The 18,464-nt window shown below is 36.1% G+C and overlaps 1 protein-coding gene across 5 annotated transcripts in view; it reads right to left on the bottom strand.

The window, feature by feature from the left end:
- The window catches only part of ANGPT1 (angiopoietin 1), a 166,308-nt gene that overhangs the window by 72,224 nt on the left and 75,620 nt on the right, over positions 1-18,464 (bottom strand). For 3 of the 5 annotated variants that reach the window (XM_074897617.1, XM_074897613.1, XM_074897616.1), the window contains exons 2-4: positions 14,829-14,984; positions 11,683-11,804; positions 2,882-3,114 (exon numbers count right to left, since the gene is read on the bottom strand). In XM_074897617.1, coding sequence (XP_074753718.1) covers positions 2,882-3,114; positions 11,683-11,804; positions 14,829-14,984 — 511 coding nt within the window. Of the gene's footprint in view, positions 1-2,870; positions 3,115-11,682; positions 11,805-14,828; positions 14,985-18,464 lie in introns of all 5 variants that reach the window. The other 2 variants (XM_074897615.1, XM_074897618.1) reach the window with 2 other exon arrangements.

The raw sequence follows: 18,464 nt of genomic DNA, 5'->3' as shown, positions 1-18,464 counted from the left end.
AGAAAATTTTCCTGTCTGACTCATCTTGATGGAGATTTTTAGGTTTCTTAATATGGATAATAGTTTTTTTTAATATATATATGCATACATGTAATATAAAATGCATAGATTTAGATTTTTTAATTTATGGTTGAAAATCCAACAAAGGTACTTAAAGCCATTCTCAAAATATGATAGTATTTTCAAAGATGAATGTCCCTAGTTCAAAGCCTGATGTTTTTAGGGGACCCATTCTTTGCTAGGTCTTCAGCTTTCTAATAATTCAAAAATTTTTATCAATCTACCTTCACTTAATCAAGCACTATCTTTTATCAGTGGAAAATATCGCTCAGTGTTACTGGCTCTTCCTTTTCTCCCTACCTTTAGTTATTTTATATACTTCCATAAGAGCATCCCACATACCTTCTTTCCCATCTAATAGTTCCCTATGTTACAGCTCTCTCCCTCATATGGAAATCGTTCCCCGTCTCTAATTATTTCCATTGTCCTATTCTTTTCTGGAATATTTCCATTTCTACTATGTCCCTTATGAAATTAGATGACTGAGATTTATCAAAATATGACAGAAGGGGTGTCATAGATTCATATATCACATTTTGTTATTCTCTATCAATAAACACCAGTTCTCACAGGATATTTTATGTTTTGAACATTAACACACGCATAAAGATCCGTGTAAGACTATCTAAACTTCATATTTTTGTGTGAATTTAGAGTAGCTCCTGTGGGTAATGGAATCCAAAATCAAGGGTTTGAGTTAGGGTATTAAAATTTTATTTAGGCATTTAACTGTGCTGAGCGTCTTTTGCTTCCATTGTTCCTCAGAAATAAAAAAAACTGTTGAAAATTCAGGTTTTCAGGCACCTGAATTTGTACCCAAGAGCCCAATTTGAAACATCCACTTCTGTAATCCTCTTTCAAAGTTTTTATAAGAAGCAGCTGAGAAAACTGAGTTTAGGAAAAATGTTGGTTTGGGGTTTTTTTATTTGAATAAAATTCAAAATTGTGAGAAAAAACTTTCTAACCTTACAAAGAACTTGCAATATATCTCTGTATGAGAATAATATTTCTTTCATTTTGATATTAATTTTAAAGTACTCCTGAGCTCTATTAGAACACTCTGAACACAGCTTTGCCAGGTTTCTTTGCCAAAAGTCCATAAAACATAATAAAAGATTTGTATTGCATCACATTGTTTCTCTCCTGATATGAGAACAGCCTACTATGAAAGATGTTATTTAATTCAAAATGCTCGAGAAATATATAACAGAATAAGCAGAAGGGAATATTTAGAATGAACATGAGAGGGAAAAAAAAAATTAAAAAAAAAAAGTCTATCAACATGGGCCTAAGCATGCAACACTTCCAAAGGAAGAGATGTAATCCTCGTCATTGGAACAGTTTAGATTTAAGCCACACAAGTTGCATGGGAATATAGAGTAGAGAGCAAACCCACACTGCCTTGAGCTGAATAGTTTGAATGGTCTAATATGTCTTCTGCCTCTTAAACAAGAGTATTGAGTAACGATGCAGGTGACAAGGTTTTGATTGGGGGGTTGGTGTTGTTGTTTCAGGTTTCTTTTTTTTTTTTTTTCTCTTTTGGATTTTAGATAATTTATTGCACTTAGCACTCTAGAAATACAATGAGCAAATATGCTGGGCTCTTTGGACTGCTGGTACTTAACCTCACATAGACCTCTTTCATCCATGCTTCCACTGAATGACTAGCACAACTTGTGCATCTACAGTTCCTCTCTAAGTTTACCCTGTACCTTTTCTCAGAGGGTTTTGATGGTTTCTTCCCAGAGGGATATTATTTTATTTTCTCAACTTTCTATTCCCCAGTATTTTTAACCCTCTGCATGCTATTCCAGGCACAACTGTTAATTCTCTTTTAGTGTGCTATTCTTAGCATATGTCTTTTTATTTATATTCTCCCTTACATTTAACCTTTCCTCTATTCTGTATGATTCTGCCTTGTTTTTTGTAGTTACAAATTTGTTCTTTCCAGTGTCCCATTTTCATTCTTTACAGTGGTTTCCATTCAACCATCTCCCTGAGCAGTTCTGATGAAAGGAATTTCTTACCAGAGACATTCTGCAGTGTTGTTAACATTTGAGAAATTCAGGTAGGATTTTGATTCTTTGTCAGTCTCTGTAAGAAATCTGTTTACTAAGAAAGGCAGATAAGAGAATTGTCCCAGAATCTCTGTCAACCCCTTTTTTCAAAGGATGTTATTTCTATCTTCTGTGTTTGTAGTGTGCATAATGCACCCAGAAACAAACAAAATCCAGCAAGGCAGAAGATAGAAAAATGATCCCTTATTATAAATAAAATCTCATTCAAGGGAAGAGATTCATCTTTTGGATGTCTACAACACCATAAGTACATACAACCAAGTTAAACAACATTATAACCCATATATATGTATAATATTCTGGGTTACTTTCCTTCATTTAGTACCCTGTTCTCTCCATTGATTGTAAAGGATATCTAGGGTAAATTAGATATAGGCATCTAGAAAGTTAACATCCATGTTTGGTTGGAGTACTCACAGAGGAAGAAGACAGACCTCAGAGGAACAATCAGTATTGCTAATGTGAAGTCAGTGGAATTGTGGCCTACAACAACTATGGTCAAGGTAGAACATCTCAGTGACATTCAATTCAAAAAATCAAATATGGTTGTTAGCACAAAGGTCAGCTCAGCACTGTCTGAACCTTATTTGAAGTGTGGGTTCTCATCAGCTTTTAGTCCTCAGTTATAATGTATTTTTCTTTCTTGGAATTAGATCGTGAAGTTCTGCCTTTTCAAAAATTGAGGACTTACTTCAGAAGAAATTTCCTAGTACTTCTAATATTTGAAAATGCTATTTTCTTACCTCCTTCCTTGGAACAGAGGGTGATTAGAGTGTGAACTGTATCCATCAATTCAAGCTGCTGTTTCTGCAGTACACTGTTATTGCTTGTTGCCTTGTTTAACTGCTTCTCTAGTTCTTGGATTATGTAGCTTTGTCTTGTGACCAAGCTCTGTAGGTTCTCTTTTTCCTCCTTCAAACTGTCCAGTTCCTCTTTATGCCTTTCTTCCATTTCTAAAATTCTGTGCTCAAGTAAACTAAAATGAAATAAAAAAATTAGTAGATATTATTTCATGCCAACTTATTAATAAAAACATAACTATTTTATTTTTCACCATAGAATTCAGTACATAAATAATTTATTTTAAAAATATCATATCTACTAATTCAGCCCACCCACTGATTTTGTCTATCAAACAGCCAAACATAACTGATCTCAAAGTTGTGATATTTGCATGCTGTAGTGCTTAAAATCCACAGGAGTACATATCTAGCTGTTATACCCATCCAAGTACACGAGCACAGGGCCAGTAACACATTTCTACGTAGAAGTTCAGGCAGAAAAGCCTAAGGTAGGCAAAGGAAGGAGAAGAGCAGGGCATTGAAGAGGACATCATTGGTAGTATGGACGTGTCAATATATGAGACAAAAGTCAGCGGTAAACTAAGGAAGAGTTTGTGAAGGTCCTTGCCACTGAATGGAAGATAAGCATTAGGAGCTATAAGGTACTATCAAGGGATATGGAACCCGTATTAAAAGGGTTTGATCATTTGATGTGGTCAGCGAAGCTGGGAAAGAACTTGTGCACCAGATGAGTGGTATATGCTTTTACATTAAGAATAGTACTATTTCCCCAAAAGATAAATCAGAAATTTGTATTTTAAGATAGGATTCTCTTGTTTTCCTTGAGTCCAGATATATTCCTCCCTTCCCTTTTCTGGTTCCACAAAAGGCTCCTCAGACAGAAAACTGTTGTGCATCATACTACGTGACCTGCTTACATCAATTTTTATAAATAATTTTACACATGTATGGAAAGACTTTATTATGATTAATATTATTTTTCTAGTACCCTCTCTGTCCTGAGTTAAGTGTACAATTTACAAAGATCAAAGGCATATCAGGTTATATCTAGAAGAGGAGAGTTGTAGATATAAAGGACAGCTAATATCTGTCAACAGTGAACAAGAAGTTTTTCGGGCCACAGCTTTGATGCTGTAGTGAGTGTTTAGCAGAAATAATGTATTAATATTAGATAAAGAAATTAATTCAAGCCCCGTGTTACTTTCTGTGCAGTAATTCTAACTGTATATGCCAAAAGAGGTGTTGCTCATGCCCACAAACCAACTGGTGGTTACAAACTTGCCAACAAACTGCTTCCTGTTCAGTCTTAGGTTTTATTTATTTGCAGTCTCTCCACACCTTTGTTTTTACTTCTGGATAATAGATCAGTGGCAAAATGCCTGCATAATTTCAGGTCATTTAACCTAACTGAAGAATGTAATAAAATCCATATGGAGTTGTTTCTACTAGATATCACAGAGACTTAATAGGAGCTGTTACAAATCATAACAATGCAAAGATTAAATTCAGGCCCTGGATTTGCTGTACAAGCTAGAGTAATATAAAACCTTTTTTTTTTTTTTTTTTTATTTTTTAACTAAAAGAAACCAAACACCAAATCTCTTCTTCTGAAGTGCTATAAATGTGGAACTTACAAAGATACTGAAGAAAATAGGCTTTGTGATATCAACATATCTAGTTCTGTGAAAACCAGAAGGATCCAGGTAAAGGGGAAGAAAAAGAGAAGACGGGAAGGGAAAACACTTTTTCATGAGGTCTCAAACTCAAAGGAGAACATATCTCATTCTAAAAGGCTCATTAATTAGTAACAAAAGCATAATAAGATTCAGTGGACTGGAATCAGATGATAGAAACTTTCAATCTGAAACCAAGTACAGATTTTGAAGCCAAAGATGATAAATTATTTTAACACCTTATCAGATCTCTAGCTGATTTTTTTCATCACTTGAACTCTAACATTAAACATGATGCCTTTATAGTCTAGACTCATATATATTTTTTTTGAGAATATTTCTGTGGAAGTCTGAGCTTTGTTATGGAGAAGGTCAGACTAATTAGTTTAGAAAGGCAGAAGTGATTGAAAATGTTCTGATGGAACTGGTTTTAGTCATAAAATATTGTTAAAAAAAGTTCTATTCGAATTTTATCAGTTCTGTCCACTTTTTCCACAGAAATTATTAAAATGCTCATTTTGACACTAGATTTTAATTTTTTTGCTACACCACAAGCTATATCAATGCACTTGGGAACAAGGTGGGCTCTGGGCATTCCGTGATAAAATGGATGTTAAGTGTGGCCACATCCCAGCCTGACATCTTACAGTCCATCAAAAATATTGTTCATTATCAAGGTAAGAGATGTCATTCTGGAAGTCAGAACATTTCTTTATAGTTAAAAGGTAAGTGAACACAAAAAAAAGTTCCCTTTATCTTTGCCCATATCCTAGTCCAGTACAGGGCATTTCCCTAATTCCACAACATCCTCTTTGGATGTCCACATCTAAAAGGTTTTCATATCTGAATGATTTCATGTAAAAGAACCTTTGACAGCCAAAATTTGTGTATTACATTATTTGTTTCCCACCATAGCCTTCTTAAGACCTTAGTAGAGGATCCCATGGTGATGATAGTCTTATTTGTAGAAACACTGGCAGTGTCAAGCAAGAAGGAAGAAGCTGAAAATGTTTAGAGCTTCCCAGTTTGGCATCTATGGAGACAGACAGCAAGCATATGTTTTACAGCTTTAGTAATAATACATCCTAATATTTATGAGTAGTGTCAAGCACATGTGCTAGAAAGATGGGAGTGTCACAGCACATGATTCCTTTGCAGTTTTCTATGTAGATATAAAGTTCTGTTATAAACTGCAAAACTAAGTCATTTTGGGGAATGCAAATGCATTTATGTAATCATCTTTCTATATCCATAAATCTACAATAGATGAGAATAAGTCCTGAGGATAGAACCGCTCCCTATATTCCTGGGAGAAATTCAAGACATCGCATTTTAAACCTTTGGTCAAAGCTCCAAATGAACAAAAGCAAAAACTTCACATAGATTGGGGATTTCCACTGGCCTGTTCCAAAAGGAAGAAATCCTTCAACAGCACGAGAAAAGCTGCTCTCATGGTCTCATGGTCTTTGACTCCAATGTGGCCAGAAATATCATTTGTATTGTTACATTCATATTTATTATAGCTCTTTTTAAAAAAAAAAAAAAAAAAAAAAAAAAAAGTGCTGGACACCTCATAAAAAAAATCTTGAAACAGGTTGAAACCAATTACAAAGATTTTAGATTTTTTTTTTTTTTTAACAGTTACAAGACTGCTCTGTTCTCTCTTTTTCCTTGTGACATCAGACAATTTATAATAGACAAATACCATGAATAAATAACTTTGCTGAGTGCTTGGTAAAGATACTTTCTCGATGTTTTAAAGAGGCATTGTAAAGACAGAGTTAAAATGAAAATATTTCTACTGGTTTTCATTAATGACTATTGCTGACATAAAATATTAAAGAAAACAAAAAGAAGGTTGTCTCTATAGCAATTAATCCAATAATCTGAAAAGGTTAACTGAAATTGTTATATAACATTCTTTTAGAACACTTTCCGGTGACATGTTATGGACATGATGTAATAAGGGGCTCTTTTTTACAGTGAGTTTACTGTATGTTTTGTATACATTTGAACTTCCTATACATTTCCTATATGTTTGAAATCCCTGTACGTTTGAAAACATTCCTGACCTAGACAACTGAAGCAGTCATGGGAACTGCGATACTCACAATAAAAATAATTCACCATTCACTAGAAGCATCATATATATATGCATGTATATAAACACACACACACACATATATATGTCTTCTTTTATAATTGTAGTCTTCAATTTGGGGAAAAAAATCAGACATTTAGGCAACAGAATGAAATTGTGAAGAAACTGTTGTGAAATGTTGTTGTTAACGTGGATAAATACAAATATTATCCATTGGACAATAACTCTTTGGAGTAATTATCTAGAAGACAGTTCAACTAAAAACAAACACACCACCCCACCCCCCAACTCAGAGAAACTTAATTTTGTTAAAGGTTAGCTGTGTCTCAACGTCTAATCTACTTATCTTGCTGAGGCTAGGAATCTAATTTCAACCAAACAAATGATGTGTTAACTTTGACAGGATATAAGCCAGTGGGATGCCTCAGTGCAACTGTGCTGTTTCCAGCTGATTCAGAAAAAGCTCTCTGATAATGCTGGAGAGGGTAGAAGGTCCATACAGAAGTCAAAGAAATACTTCCAGTGAAAGCTGTTGTCATTTTGAAAGGTGATGAAGTAGAACATATAGAAAATACTCTGGAAGCTCTCTGGGGAGGAAGAAAATTCTGGTTTAGACAATCTGCCTTATAAGGTAGGTAGTTTATTCACTAATCCATTCCAGACCACAGTGGTTTAAGAGATTTTTTTATCTTTATTTTCAGAGGCCTCAGTTTAGACATGTGAAAACAGGCTACAGACAAGATCTTAGAGACGGACATCTTTTGCATTATAATAATATTTTTTAAAATCTGGATTTATTAAAAATATGATAAAAACATTTATTTGTTAAGCTATTCAATAAATAAAGTAACATCAGACTAGAAAAAATTCTTTGGCCATATACTTGTGGTTTTCTTGTGTTATGTATGTATGGGAAGACAAACAGGTAGAGAATTTAAATGCTTACTTTTGAATGCAAGAACAGTATTTTCTCATTGAAACAGCTTATTTGTACTTGCTTTTACATGAATGAAATTTTCCCTATATTGTTAGGTGCTGACCATTCATACTTACTTTGGTGGTCTCATATTGTCTGACAAGTTTAAGGAAATATAAAAAATACGTGTCTGCGTATTTCTCAAGGCCAGTAAAGTAACTGGTCACTTAGCACTAGTAAGCCTGTATTTTTATACCAGTGATAAGAAAATTCCACTGAAATGACAAAAGTGTAGTGAAAAATCTAGGCTGATCTTTTTAGTATATGCAAAACCCGTAAATAAAACTTTTCAGACATACTGTGTTTCCCCATCAGATGGAAATTTGAGAATCATTCTAGAGTCCTTACATGTCATAGAATACAACAGTTGTACTGAATGAGTTAATCATCTAGTTTGATTGTCTGCAAATTCAAGTTGGATTTATATTTAAATTTCACTTCCACTATTTATTGCTCAAGATCCAGAATTCCATTACATTTTTCATTTGTTTCATTTAAGTAAATAAAAAGTTGTTTTCACATTTGCATATTGAAATACATGGCGCACAATAAGTTAAATGTAGTTGGTACACTCTGGAAAAAAATGGAGGCTCATGAAGTCATTTAAGCAGGGAAATCTCTCAAGAATAAATCTAAATAGTTTATAGAAAGCTCTTGTGGGAGAAAAAATGGTAATGGAAGAAACCACCATTTACATTATAGTGGGTGGGAGCCCACAAAACTAAGTTATTTATGGCATGAAAGCACTCAATAGAAACATGATTCTGGGGCAAATGTGACTCTGCTCATGCCATAGAATATCTTTCACTTCAGTGGGATAAAAAGAAAAAAATTGGCCACTCTTCCCAGCAAAGGCAGGAAGTAAAGAGAAAGGCCAAGAATAGATATATTTCTAGTCTAAAGAACATGCATTGGTCCCCTGTTGATATGCAGTGTTCATTTTATTTAAGGATAATATACAAGTTACTGTACTACATCAATGATCACTTATTATTACTATAAAATTTTGCATTACTTTAATCCAAAATCCAGTTCTTTGAAAGTGATTAAGATCATTATTTTTATTTTATATAGAGGAAATTTTAGCACAGAGGGAGAAATGATCCACCCACAATACACCATCTGTTTTGATTACTTCTGCAATCCTAATAATTCCTACACTCGTTCCCACTGTGGTATACACCTACTGCAGAAGAAACCCCTTTCCAAAAAAATTTACAGTCAATGTAAGCAACTTTGATAAAAAAAGTCTTGTCTCTCTTCTTGATGTGAAAGTGATATGCACAAGGATGAAGACATTTTAACTGCAAATAACTACTGAACATAGCCTGATAGGTAATCTATAACTACCGTTTAAAGTTAAGCAAGCTAAAATCATTGGCATGTCCAGAAATCTAGTATCTGGTGAGATCACAAAGATTGTCCCATAGTGAACTTGACACACACTTAATTGATTTCATTTGACCATTTTGTCATGTCACAGACCATTTCACCATTTCATCATAATGTCAGCCAAGTCAAAGGTCAGTTTAAGTAAAATTTACTTGTTTACTGACATGAAGGCTTTACACCCTGACACATTGCTAAGATAAATAAATAAATTCAGATTTTCAGGTACACAAGACTCAGTCTCTTGAGCAGCCAATAAAATTTCGTTTCTAACCAGATTGCAGCATATAAAAATACAAGTATTTATATACTTAACTAATGCTTGGATTAATCTCAAATTGAAATAGGGTTTTTAAATATTTAGAATGAACTGCCTCCTGCATATGCTTGCTCTCTCCTTAGACTACAGGGAGAGCCTATGTACACAGCTTAGATGAATATTTAATTTTGACCTGGTTGAAGTCAAAGTTAATCCCACACTAATTTATTCATATTTCAAATTAGTCAAGGGAAATCTGTGGAGTTCAAGAGTTTCCAATGTAATCCAACTTCTCCAGAATAACATCAGATGGAATTACTGGTTATAAACAGTTGTTAGATTAAATATATTAAATTGGTTTCCTCACCAGTAGGAATAATGGTATATTACTTGACCAGCTTTGCAACTAGACACACTTAGAAAACACATTTCTTTGTAACAATATTTTCTATTTTTCAGCATTATCTGATTCTTTGCCCTCTTTACCCAGTAGCTCAATGCCCACTGTTGTTAGTCTTCCTTATGTATAACCACCACAGTTGCCGATTCCTGACCAGCAGGACCAGACTCGTGCTGCCTTTTTTGCTAAACAGTCTTCTAAAGATTGTAGAGGAAGGTTCAGTAACTACCCCACTTTTAAAGTTGTTTGCCTTATTTCAGTGTCAAATGTGGATACAGGAAATAGAAATCTTAGTCCTAGTCAGATTTATCTCACAGTTGTTCTTTCTAGAAGGGAGCTGAGAGTGAAGCTGAGGAATGAAAGCACTGTCTGTCCTCTCTGCTTAAACCTTGGTGTTACAGAGGCAAGAATATGAGCTTAGTTCTCTAGAAGGGCAGCCAAGAAGTAAAATGGCTTTACCCACTGTACTGAGTGCAGGTGCCCAGGTGCTGGCAGTGGGGGCTGCAGGGGCAGCCTCTGTGAGGAGGGGCCAGGGCTGCTTCCAGCCAGCTCCAGTGGACCCACTGTTGACCCTGTCAGCCAAGATGGTTGCACTTTGGGGAAAACATCCCATAAAAACACCCCGTGACAGTGTGAGGAGTGAAGAAAAAAAGTGAGAGAAACAATGCTGAATACACTCGGGTCAGAAAAGAGGGAGGGAAGGAGGCACTGGAGCAGAGATTCCCCTGAAACTCATGGGAAACGACCATGGTGGAGGAGGTATTTCCCATGGAGGACCCCATGGTGGGGGTGTCCAGGAGGAAGATGCCATCTATGGAGAGCCCATAATGGAGCAATCTTATCCTTAAGGACTGCAGCCCATGGGAAAGATCCATGCTGGAGAAGGGAAAGAGCATGAGGAAGAAGGAGAAGCAAAGTGTTGTGAACTGACCACAACCCCTGCACTGCTTGGTGGGTGGAGGAGGTAGAAGAATCAGGAGTGAAGCTGATCCTAAGGAAGAAGGGGTGGTAGAGGGGAAAGGTCTTTTTTGTTTTGTTTTTATTTCTCACCACCCTACACTGTTATTAATTGGCAATAAATAAGGCTGTTTTGTGTATGACAGTAACCGTTAAGTGATCTCTCTATCTTTATCTCGACTGCAAGTTTTTTCGTCATATTTTCTTCCTCTGTCCTGTTAATGAGGTGGAGTGAGAGAGCAAATGAGTGGGCATCTGGCAGATGGACAAGGCCACCCCACCACAAATTCTCTGAGATACTGGATTGCTAAATCCAATTACTTCAAGTACCGAATCCTTGTGTACCACAAAAAGGGACAACACTAGAACATCTCGTTGACTCTCACTTCACTGCTTAAAAAGTTATGTGCTGCTAAATAGTTTTTTCTTCAATTTCAACATAAAATACAAATGTTTACCCTTTACTTATTCTTTAAATGGAGCATGGCTCCAAGTATGCTATATACTATTGAGTCCAAAGACAAAGAAATCCTTCTACATGCTAAATCTTTGCATCCATTAAAACTAGAAATATTAACTACTGAAGCTTTTCTGTTTCTTATGCACTTTAAGGTTGTTGATAATATTGTAATTTATATTTTTCTACTGGAAAGTTCTCATATAAGTTACTCCTATGCTTTTCAGTAGCAGAAACTGATCATATGACTAAGTTGTCATGAAGAAAACTGCAATATAAACTCACAGTGAACATGGAAAGTGACAAAAATCAACTTACATTTATCATACAGAAGCTAACACAGTGTAAGTTCACATCCTAGTTCTTTTAGCCATTTCATAAAGATCACTGATATTTTCCACTTAACATATTTACTTCTTCCATTTCATCAGTTATTTAGAACAAAGCATGCACAGACCACTTTGTGGGAGAACTAAAGAGACCACTTTAAAGGGAGAAAGAGTATAATAGACAAACTACTCATTCTTACCTGTTTTTCTCATGAATTTTTAGGATTTCGTGTGTCTGCTGTAGCAACTGTTTTTCTAGCTTGTATGTTGACAGTGAATTTTCCAGTAACTGAATTTCAAGTCTGGATGTTTGATTTAGCACCTTAAAGATAAATTAAAACAATTAATGTTTATATTGGTCTGGTTATGTTTGCTATAGCAACATAATGCAACCATTTCAATTTGAAGATTTGTCAAAAATTGTTTCTAAATCCCTTTTTTAACCTCAGCTGCTCAGCTGGTGCAAATGAACTCAATCAAGCTACACTGATATGTACCAGCTGATATTCTAGCACCCTGTTTACTGTAGAATTATACTAGGCCCGCAGAAAAGGGAAAGGTGACTGCCAAATAAACTTCATTTCAGTGGAAAGAACAAGAGGCATGCCACAAACCTGCATTCCTACAAAGCTTAAACCAGAAGACTGCAAGAGTACTTGGACTGAGGCCAAAGTGTTGCATCCACTGTTTTGTAAATAGAGCTCCTACTGTAGCTTTCCCGAGTTTCTATTTTGCACCACTGGCAGAAGTCTGATGTCTGCTTATGTTATCACTACTTGCAGTTTTACACAGATTAAGATGAAGGCTGTGATCCTAAGCATTGTTTTATGCAATTGTCTTTCATTGTAGTGGTGGTCTGTATTAAGAGCACAAGTTTTACTAAGTATATCAGACTGAAAGAAGCCTTTTGACTAGATGAAAGAGAATAGATTCTAACAAAAAATATTTCAGAAGTTGAAATAACAATGCTTTCAAGAATTAAAGCAATAATATTAAATAATGTTAGTTAATTTTGTTGGAATATCATAATGCATTACACAGTGTCTGAAGGAGCGTGTGTAAATAATTTTTATAGATGCATGTGCACACAACAACTGAGATGCAGTCACTTCTGGAACTGAAAATGATGCCTCTTTAATGGAACCTATCAGACCTTTTTTGTAAGGACATTTATCAGTATCAACAAAGGATTATATGGTAACATTTTCTCATGCATGCATGATAAGAATTTGTTACAGAACATAAAGCAAAGAGAATGGCTCTCAAACTCAATCCAGTGCCTTATTTTTGTTTGAAACTGTTGATGTTTACAGAGCAACTTGAGTTGTCCTTTTTTTAAGGGTACAGAGGTTGAAAAAATTGGAAATCAATATGCAGCTGTTTTGTTGTTTGAGATGGACACTTTTGGAAGTGCCAGGAAGCATCACCACAGTTTCAGAAGGACGTGGCAGAAATTGAAGGTGTATTACAAAGGTGGGCAAGTGGTAAAAGGCAGGAAAGCACCAACACATTACCAAAGAGGATACATCTGTGGAGCAGACTATGAAACATCAATAGAGCTTCAGGTAGAGAAGAAAGCCTAAAGGGAATCAGTGGGATTTTGGATGGATCTGATTTTGGGATGGGTCAGTGAGATTTTAAGGAGGTGGAGGCTCTATCTTCAGTCATTCGGACTCCTCCTTAGCCTGGTATGAGTATTTCTTATCACAGGCATGAGATCCTGGCATGTCTTTCTCCTCCTTGTATCCTACAGACCTTCACCTCTGCCATGCATCTGGCTACCTCCATGACTACCAAGAGAAGTCTCTTTTCACTTTCTTGAGCCACCTGCACCACTCTTTTCTGATTGATGTTAGAGCCAGGGGCTACCAGGACTTTTTCATACTGCTGAAAGAGGGGAGGTAGGAAATACCAACACTGAGCTGAAAGTCAGAACAAATACTGCAACTGATATCTTGAACATCCTTAAATTCTTCAGCAATAGGTATAGAAGGAGGAAGTAATCTGTTCCTTCATGCAATTGCCAGTGATACCTCTACCGTGAAGGGGTTCCTCAAAGGAAAAGTGAGAACAGAGACAGTGCACATTTTGTCCCTTACCTGCTTAAAGGAGGAAACCGTGAATGAGTACTCAACACTTACATCTAGGTAGGTCTTCTGGAATATGAGTTCCTACACCTCCTTTTTCTTTATTAAACATATACTACAGCCGATAGGTCTTCACCTCTTATGTTTCCATTTAGATATTCAGTTGATACTGAATTAAAGATTTTCCCCAACATTTTCATAATATACTATGCTTTAGAAACTGTAGTCATTTGAGATCACATTTGTAAATGAACGCTGATCTATTAACCAAAATGTAGAAAAAAGATGCAGGGAACACATGTAAATGTATCTGCTTTTTATAATTACTGTTGTTTCTCAGTGTACTGTAATGCAATTATGTAAAAAATTGGTAATGATATTGTAAATGTAAGGACATCAGAACACAAAATACAATCTTTCAAGATGTACATATGGTATTAGAACAAACCAAATAGATGCAATACTTTAATTCTCCTGTTCTAAATGAACAGCAAGTACAGTCCAGCTGGTAATATACCACATGCTATGAAGACCAAGAGGAAGTCAACAAAAATAAGGAAAACAAATATGCATCTTAATTTGATAAAAAAATTCAAAAGGTAAAAGGCAGTACATGTGTTTGCAGTAAGCCCAGTATGAAATTGTACTCTGTGTTGTGACAGTGATATGCTTGTCACTTCAATCACAATAATAATTTTAGTGTTAGGAAACATATGGAGATGGCTTTTTAAATTCATGTGATGCTATATAATTTTACAGCAATATCAAATACACAGTGTTTTATAAAGAAGCTGATGGTTGTCCCTCTCAGTGTAAAAGCTGCAGACATACACTACTTTTCAAATAGCTGGAAACATCTTGCAGAAAAAAACCCAAAATTTCTACTAATAGCAAAACAATCAAACAACAATGGAGATCAAAGGTTCTGTTTTATCCTGAAACTTGTTATTTAGCTTGACACTTGTGTTATTCACAGTTGGTAGCTGAGCTTTTTATTTGAAATCAAATGCTGATTTAGTTTCCTGGACAATCCTGCCTGCCTTACACACAGAGAGCTAAATATACTAACCAAATAGAAATCAAAAGAAAGACACACAACAAGGGTCAGTCATCACTGTTGTTGGTACCAAGAAACAGAGTGTGTATGGTTCTTGGAGCCCTGTGTTGAAATGTTTTGTGTGGTGATGCATTGGAAAAGAAGAGGATGGGAAAAGTTCTCTGCAATTAACAGCTTTTAGAAAACCACTCTGGGAACATACCTGAGTTTCAACATCCGTGAGTTTTCTCGTCTGCTCTGCTGTCTGGGTGAGGAGGCTGGTCCCTATCTCGAGCATGGTGGCGGTGTGGTTTTGCACTGCATTCTGCTGCAGCTGCACCATCTCCGATTTCATGTTTTCCACAATGTAGTTCTCAAGCTGTAAAAGAGAAAAGGTTGTACTGTGGTATTTTTATCTGTTTAGGCATTCTGGTGACATAAGGGTGCATAGCTGGCATTCTTGTCCAAAGGAGAAATGTCAACGTTTTCAAGGGGACCCCAAGTCTCAGTTGACCCTGTGACTGTTGGGGTAGGGGCCTGACTATCTGGGTAGCCCCTTCCAGTCACAGAGTCCCGGTGTTTTACCAAGCATCATATCCTGCTGGCATGAGCTGGAGCAGGCCCTGCCTGCCTCCGCCTGTGCTGAAGTTGCAGAGCATGTTGTGAGCATTTGTGGTAGAGATCTCATAGCAGCTCCAAAATAAACTCCTAAAAGAACAAAGCACACCACAGGGAAATGCCAGGTCCTAGTTGTACATCATAGTTTACATGTGAGTCCTTCCTGGAAGAGGTCCTACCATATCCTACCTCCCCTGGATTGTTCCTATCTCACAGTCATTCAGCAGTATGATTTTTTTTAATTGGGTTAAATCCTCACACAGTTTTACAAGCTCAGTAACAAACGCAGCTTAGTTTAGCTGTGACCAAAAAATTGTAAAGGCATGGAGACACTGTCATGGAAATAAAAAAGGAAGACCAAAATACATAGAAAGCTGTTTTGCCTCTTTGCTTCTGTTGTCTTGATACTGTTTAGCTTGCATTTGCAGTATGTTGAACAAAATCTGAATTAGGGACTTCTAAATAAACTGGGCACCCCAGAGAGAGGGGAACTTTTTGTTTAAGTTTGTTTAAATTAAAATAGGCAGGGTCATTCCCTTGTAACTACCTAAGTCCTCACCCTGCCACAGCACACCAGAAGCCCAGGACTAGTCTACAATATGGTGAGATTGTTTCCTTTCTCATACAAGCAATGTTCTGGTATCTTGCTTGATGTGCTCCATAAAGTATTAACATAGAGGAAGGTGGCCCAGAACATTGTTTTCAATACCCTCCACTGAAATCAGCTGGAATCCATCTAATTTACACGCAGTGAAGATTTTGTTCTCAGTTTCCTTTTGTGGCTGATCGTGGGTTTTATTGTTAGCTGATTCCAGACTTAAGTAACAACTGTAATAATTTTAATCACATTGGACCTGCTTTGCAGCAGTAAGCGTGCTTTATTATGAAAGGTAAGCTGCACAGCTAAATAGTAAGAAACAGATGGAGTTTATTTAAAGACTGAAGAAAGGAGGCAGACTCAGATATACAGTGTGATTAATGAGAAGGTCTGCTTTCATCCTGTCTATAAGAATACCTGTGCTTAAGGGTGACTACTGTTAGATGTTCTGATGAGCCACATGAGCTGAGCTGACAAAAGCTTTATTACAGATTTGATCATTTATGTGCGAGTCCTACTGATTTTATAAACATTTTTGCAAAGTAAGAACACTGTGACAATGTAAAATATTTTCTGCATAAGACATTTGTTGATGTTTGGTTTGTTTGCTTGTTTACTCCAGTTTGGAGAAGCACTTAATACCAATGATGGTCAAAACCAAAGTAGATGCCCTACAGTTTCAGACAACAAAAAAATTTGCGTGAATCGCTAGGTAACCACTATGAGCTGGAAACCTGCAGAGTGTTTTAAGTGGTGGGGAAAAATTCTTGTTGAATAATCTGATAAGTATTAAAATGAGATTTAACAGCCAAGGAAAAACGTATTGCAAAACAATGCCTGCAATGGATGTCAGTATTTTCCACTACCGATGTAAGTTTACTGCTCTGTTTTAGTTTATTTCTGTGAGATGTTAAAGATATTAAGCTAGTTTAATGAAGATTTTACAGATCCATCACATTTTGACACTATGTTTTTCTGTTCAGAAGTATTTTGCTTGTTTATTTCTTTCATATCGGATGACGTATTTTTAGCTACCCTTGAATTCTTGTTGTTTTCTAACCAGTCTTTTTTTTTTTTTTTTTTTTCCAAACTGTCCTTTGGTTGCAAATAATGCCTCCAAAGGGGCCCCACAAACTGGATGGTTGTCCTTCTCCATATTTTGGTCCAGGTACTGGAACACCTGAAAGAGTCAGAGCTCTCACATTCTTATGAAACAGGGCTCTCAAATCACAGTATTGGCCATGATGGGGTACCAACACATACATTTCCTCCCAGCCAACATCTTTTGTTTCCAGACAGGACCATAGCATGTCTGTGGTATGGCTGTACAGTGCCTGATTTCTTAGTCCACATCTTTCTGAAACTGCCTTGCTGTACATGGGCCACGTGGTGCATGTGTGTAAAGGATACCTGGAAAAATCCATACAAAAATATCATGGCTACACTTATTACACATCAGAAATCAGAAATTAGGTATTTTCACACATAAATATAAAGAAACATGGAGATATAAATATAAAAAGGCAAACCAACTTGACTGTTATTTTACTCACATTACTCAGCTTCATCTGTGTGGAGCTTGAGCAGGTTTTGACCAGCAAGAACACAGGCATAGATTGAGGCATATTGGATAACATGTACTTTTAATTATTGTAGTTTAACACACTCCCCATGGTATTCAGTCTTAGGCAATTGCCCTTGGTTACTCACCCCTAAAACAGTCTCTGGTTGAATCAGGGACTGACTCATTGTAACAACAGAGCTGATTTTCCTGTTTCAAAATTGCTCATTAAATTTTAAATAGTATTTTGTAAATAATTGGTGTTCAGTACACTGCAACAATAGTTTCTGTGAGCACATCTCAGGAGTATCAGGAGCTATTCACTCAAGGAAAGGAGAGTAAAACAAGCTCTGAAATAATGTATTTTGTTACATTAATTCCTCTTCCTTCTTTCACCCACTTCTTTTAATTTGTTCAAGTAGATTTATTGGTTGCAATACTGTACCTGCTAAAATGGGAATTTTGCCATTGACTTCAATAGGCCAAGATTTCACCTATTATTTTTATTGCAGGAAACTAACATTTACCAGGGTCATTACGGCTAAGCACTGAGTTTTATCTGAAGCCTTCCCTTCTTTGTAAGCATTGTATTAAGTGTACTGAACCTTAGACTGAGCTTTCTTTGTGGTTAGTTAAGAGGAATAGCATCCATTTAACAGGTGATAAAAGGATCCTTGCAGGGTGGCCTCACAGAAAACTTGACATGCAGAAACCTATTTACAGAAGTACATTGAAGAAAATTTAGGGGTTTAAGAAATTTTTTTAGAACCCCTTCATCCTATAATTAAGTTACATTCAATTTGTCCAGAGACTCCATTAAACAGCATACACTGTATGATGTAATAATCTTTTCAGTGAATCTACTTTTTATATTTGCATTTTCAAATCTTTATATTACTGTCTCTTCTTTCAGTTACTTTTTGTTGCAAAAGTGAAACAGAATTATTTTCTGCATTCTTTTCCCCCCATCCCACCCCTTCCACTGTATGGTTTCTATAGCGCATTGATGTCCTTGTTATTAATTTGGCTGCATCTGCTTTTGGTAAGACTCATTACATTGCACAGGAGTTTTCAGTAATGCA

This window comes from Athene noctua, chromosome 2, assembly GCF_965140245.1.
Source record: "Athene noctua chromosome 2, bAthNoc1.hap1.1, whole genome shotgun sequence".
NCBI classification, from domain to species: Eukaryota; Metazoa; Chordata; class Aves; order Strigiformes; family Strigidae; genus Athene; species Athene noctua.
This window is presented reverse-complemented; position numbering and strand designations above follow the sequence as displayed.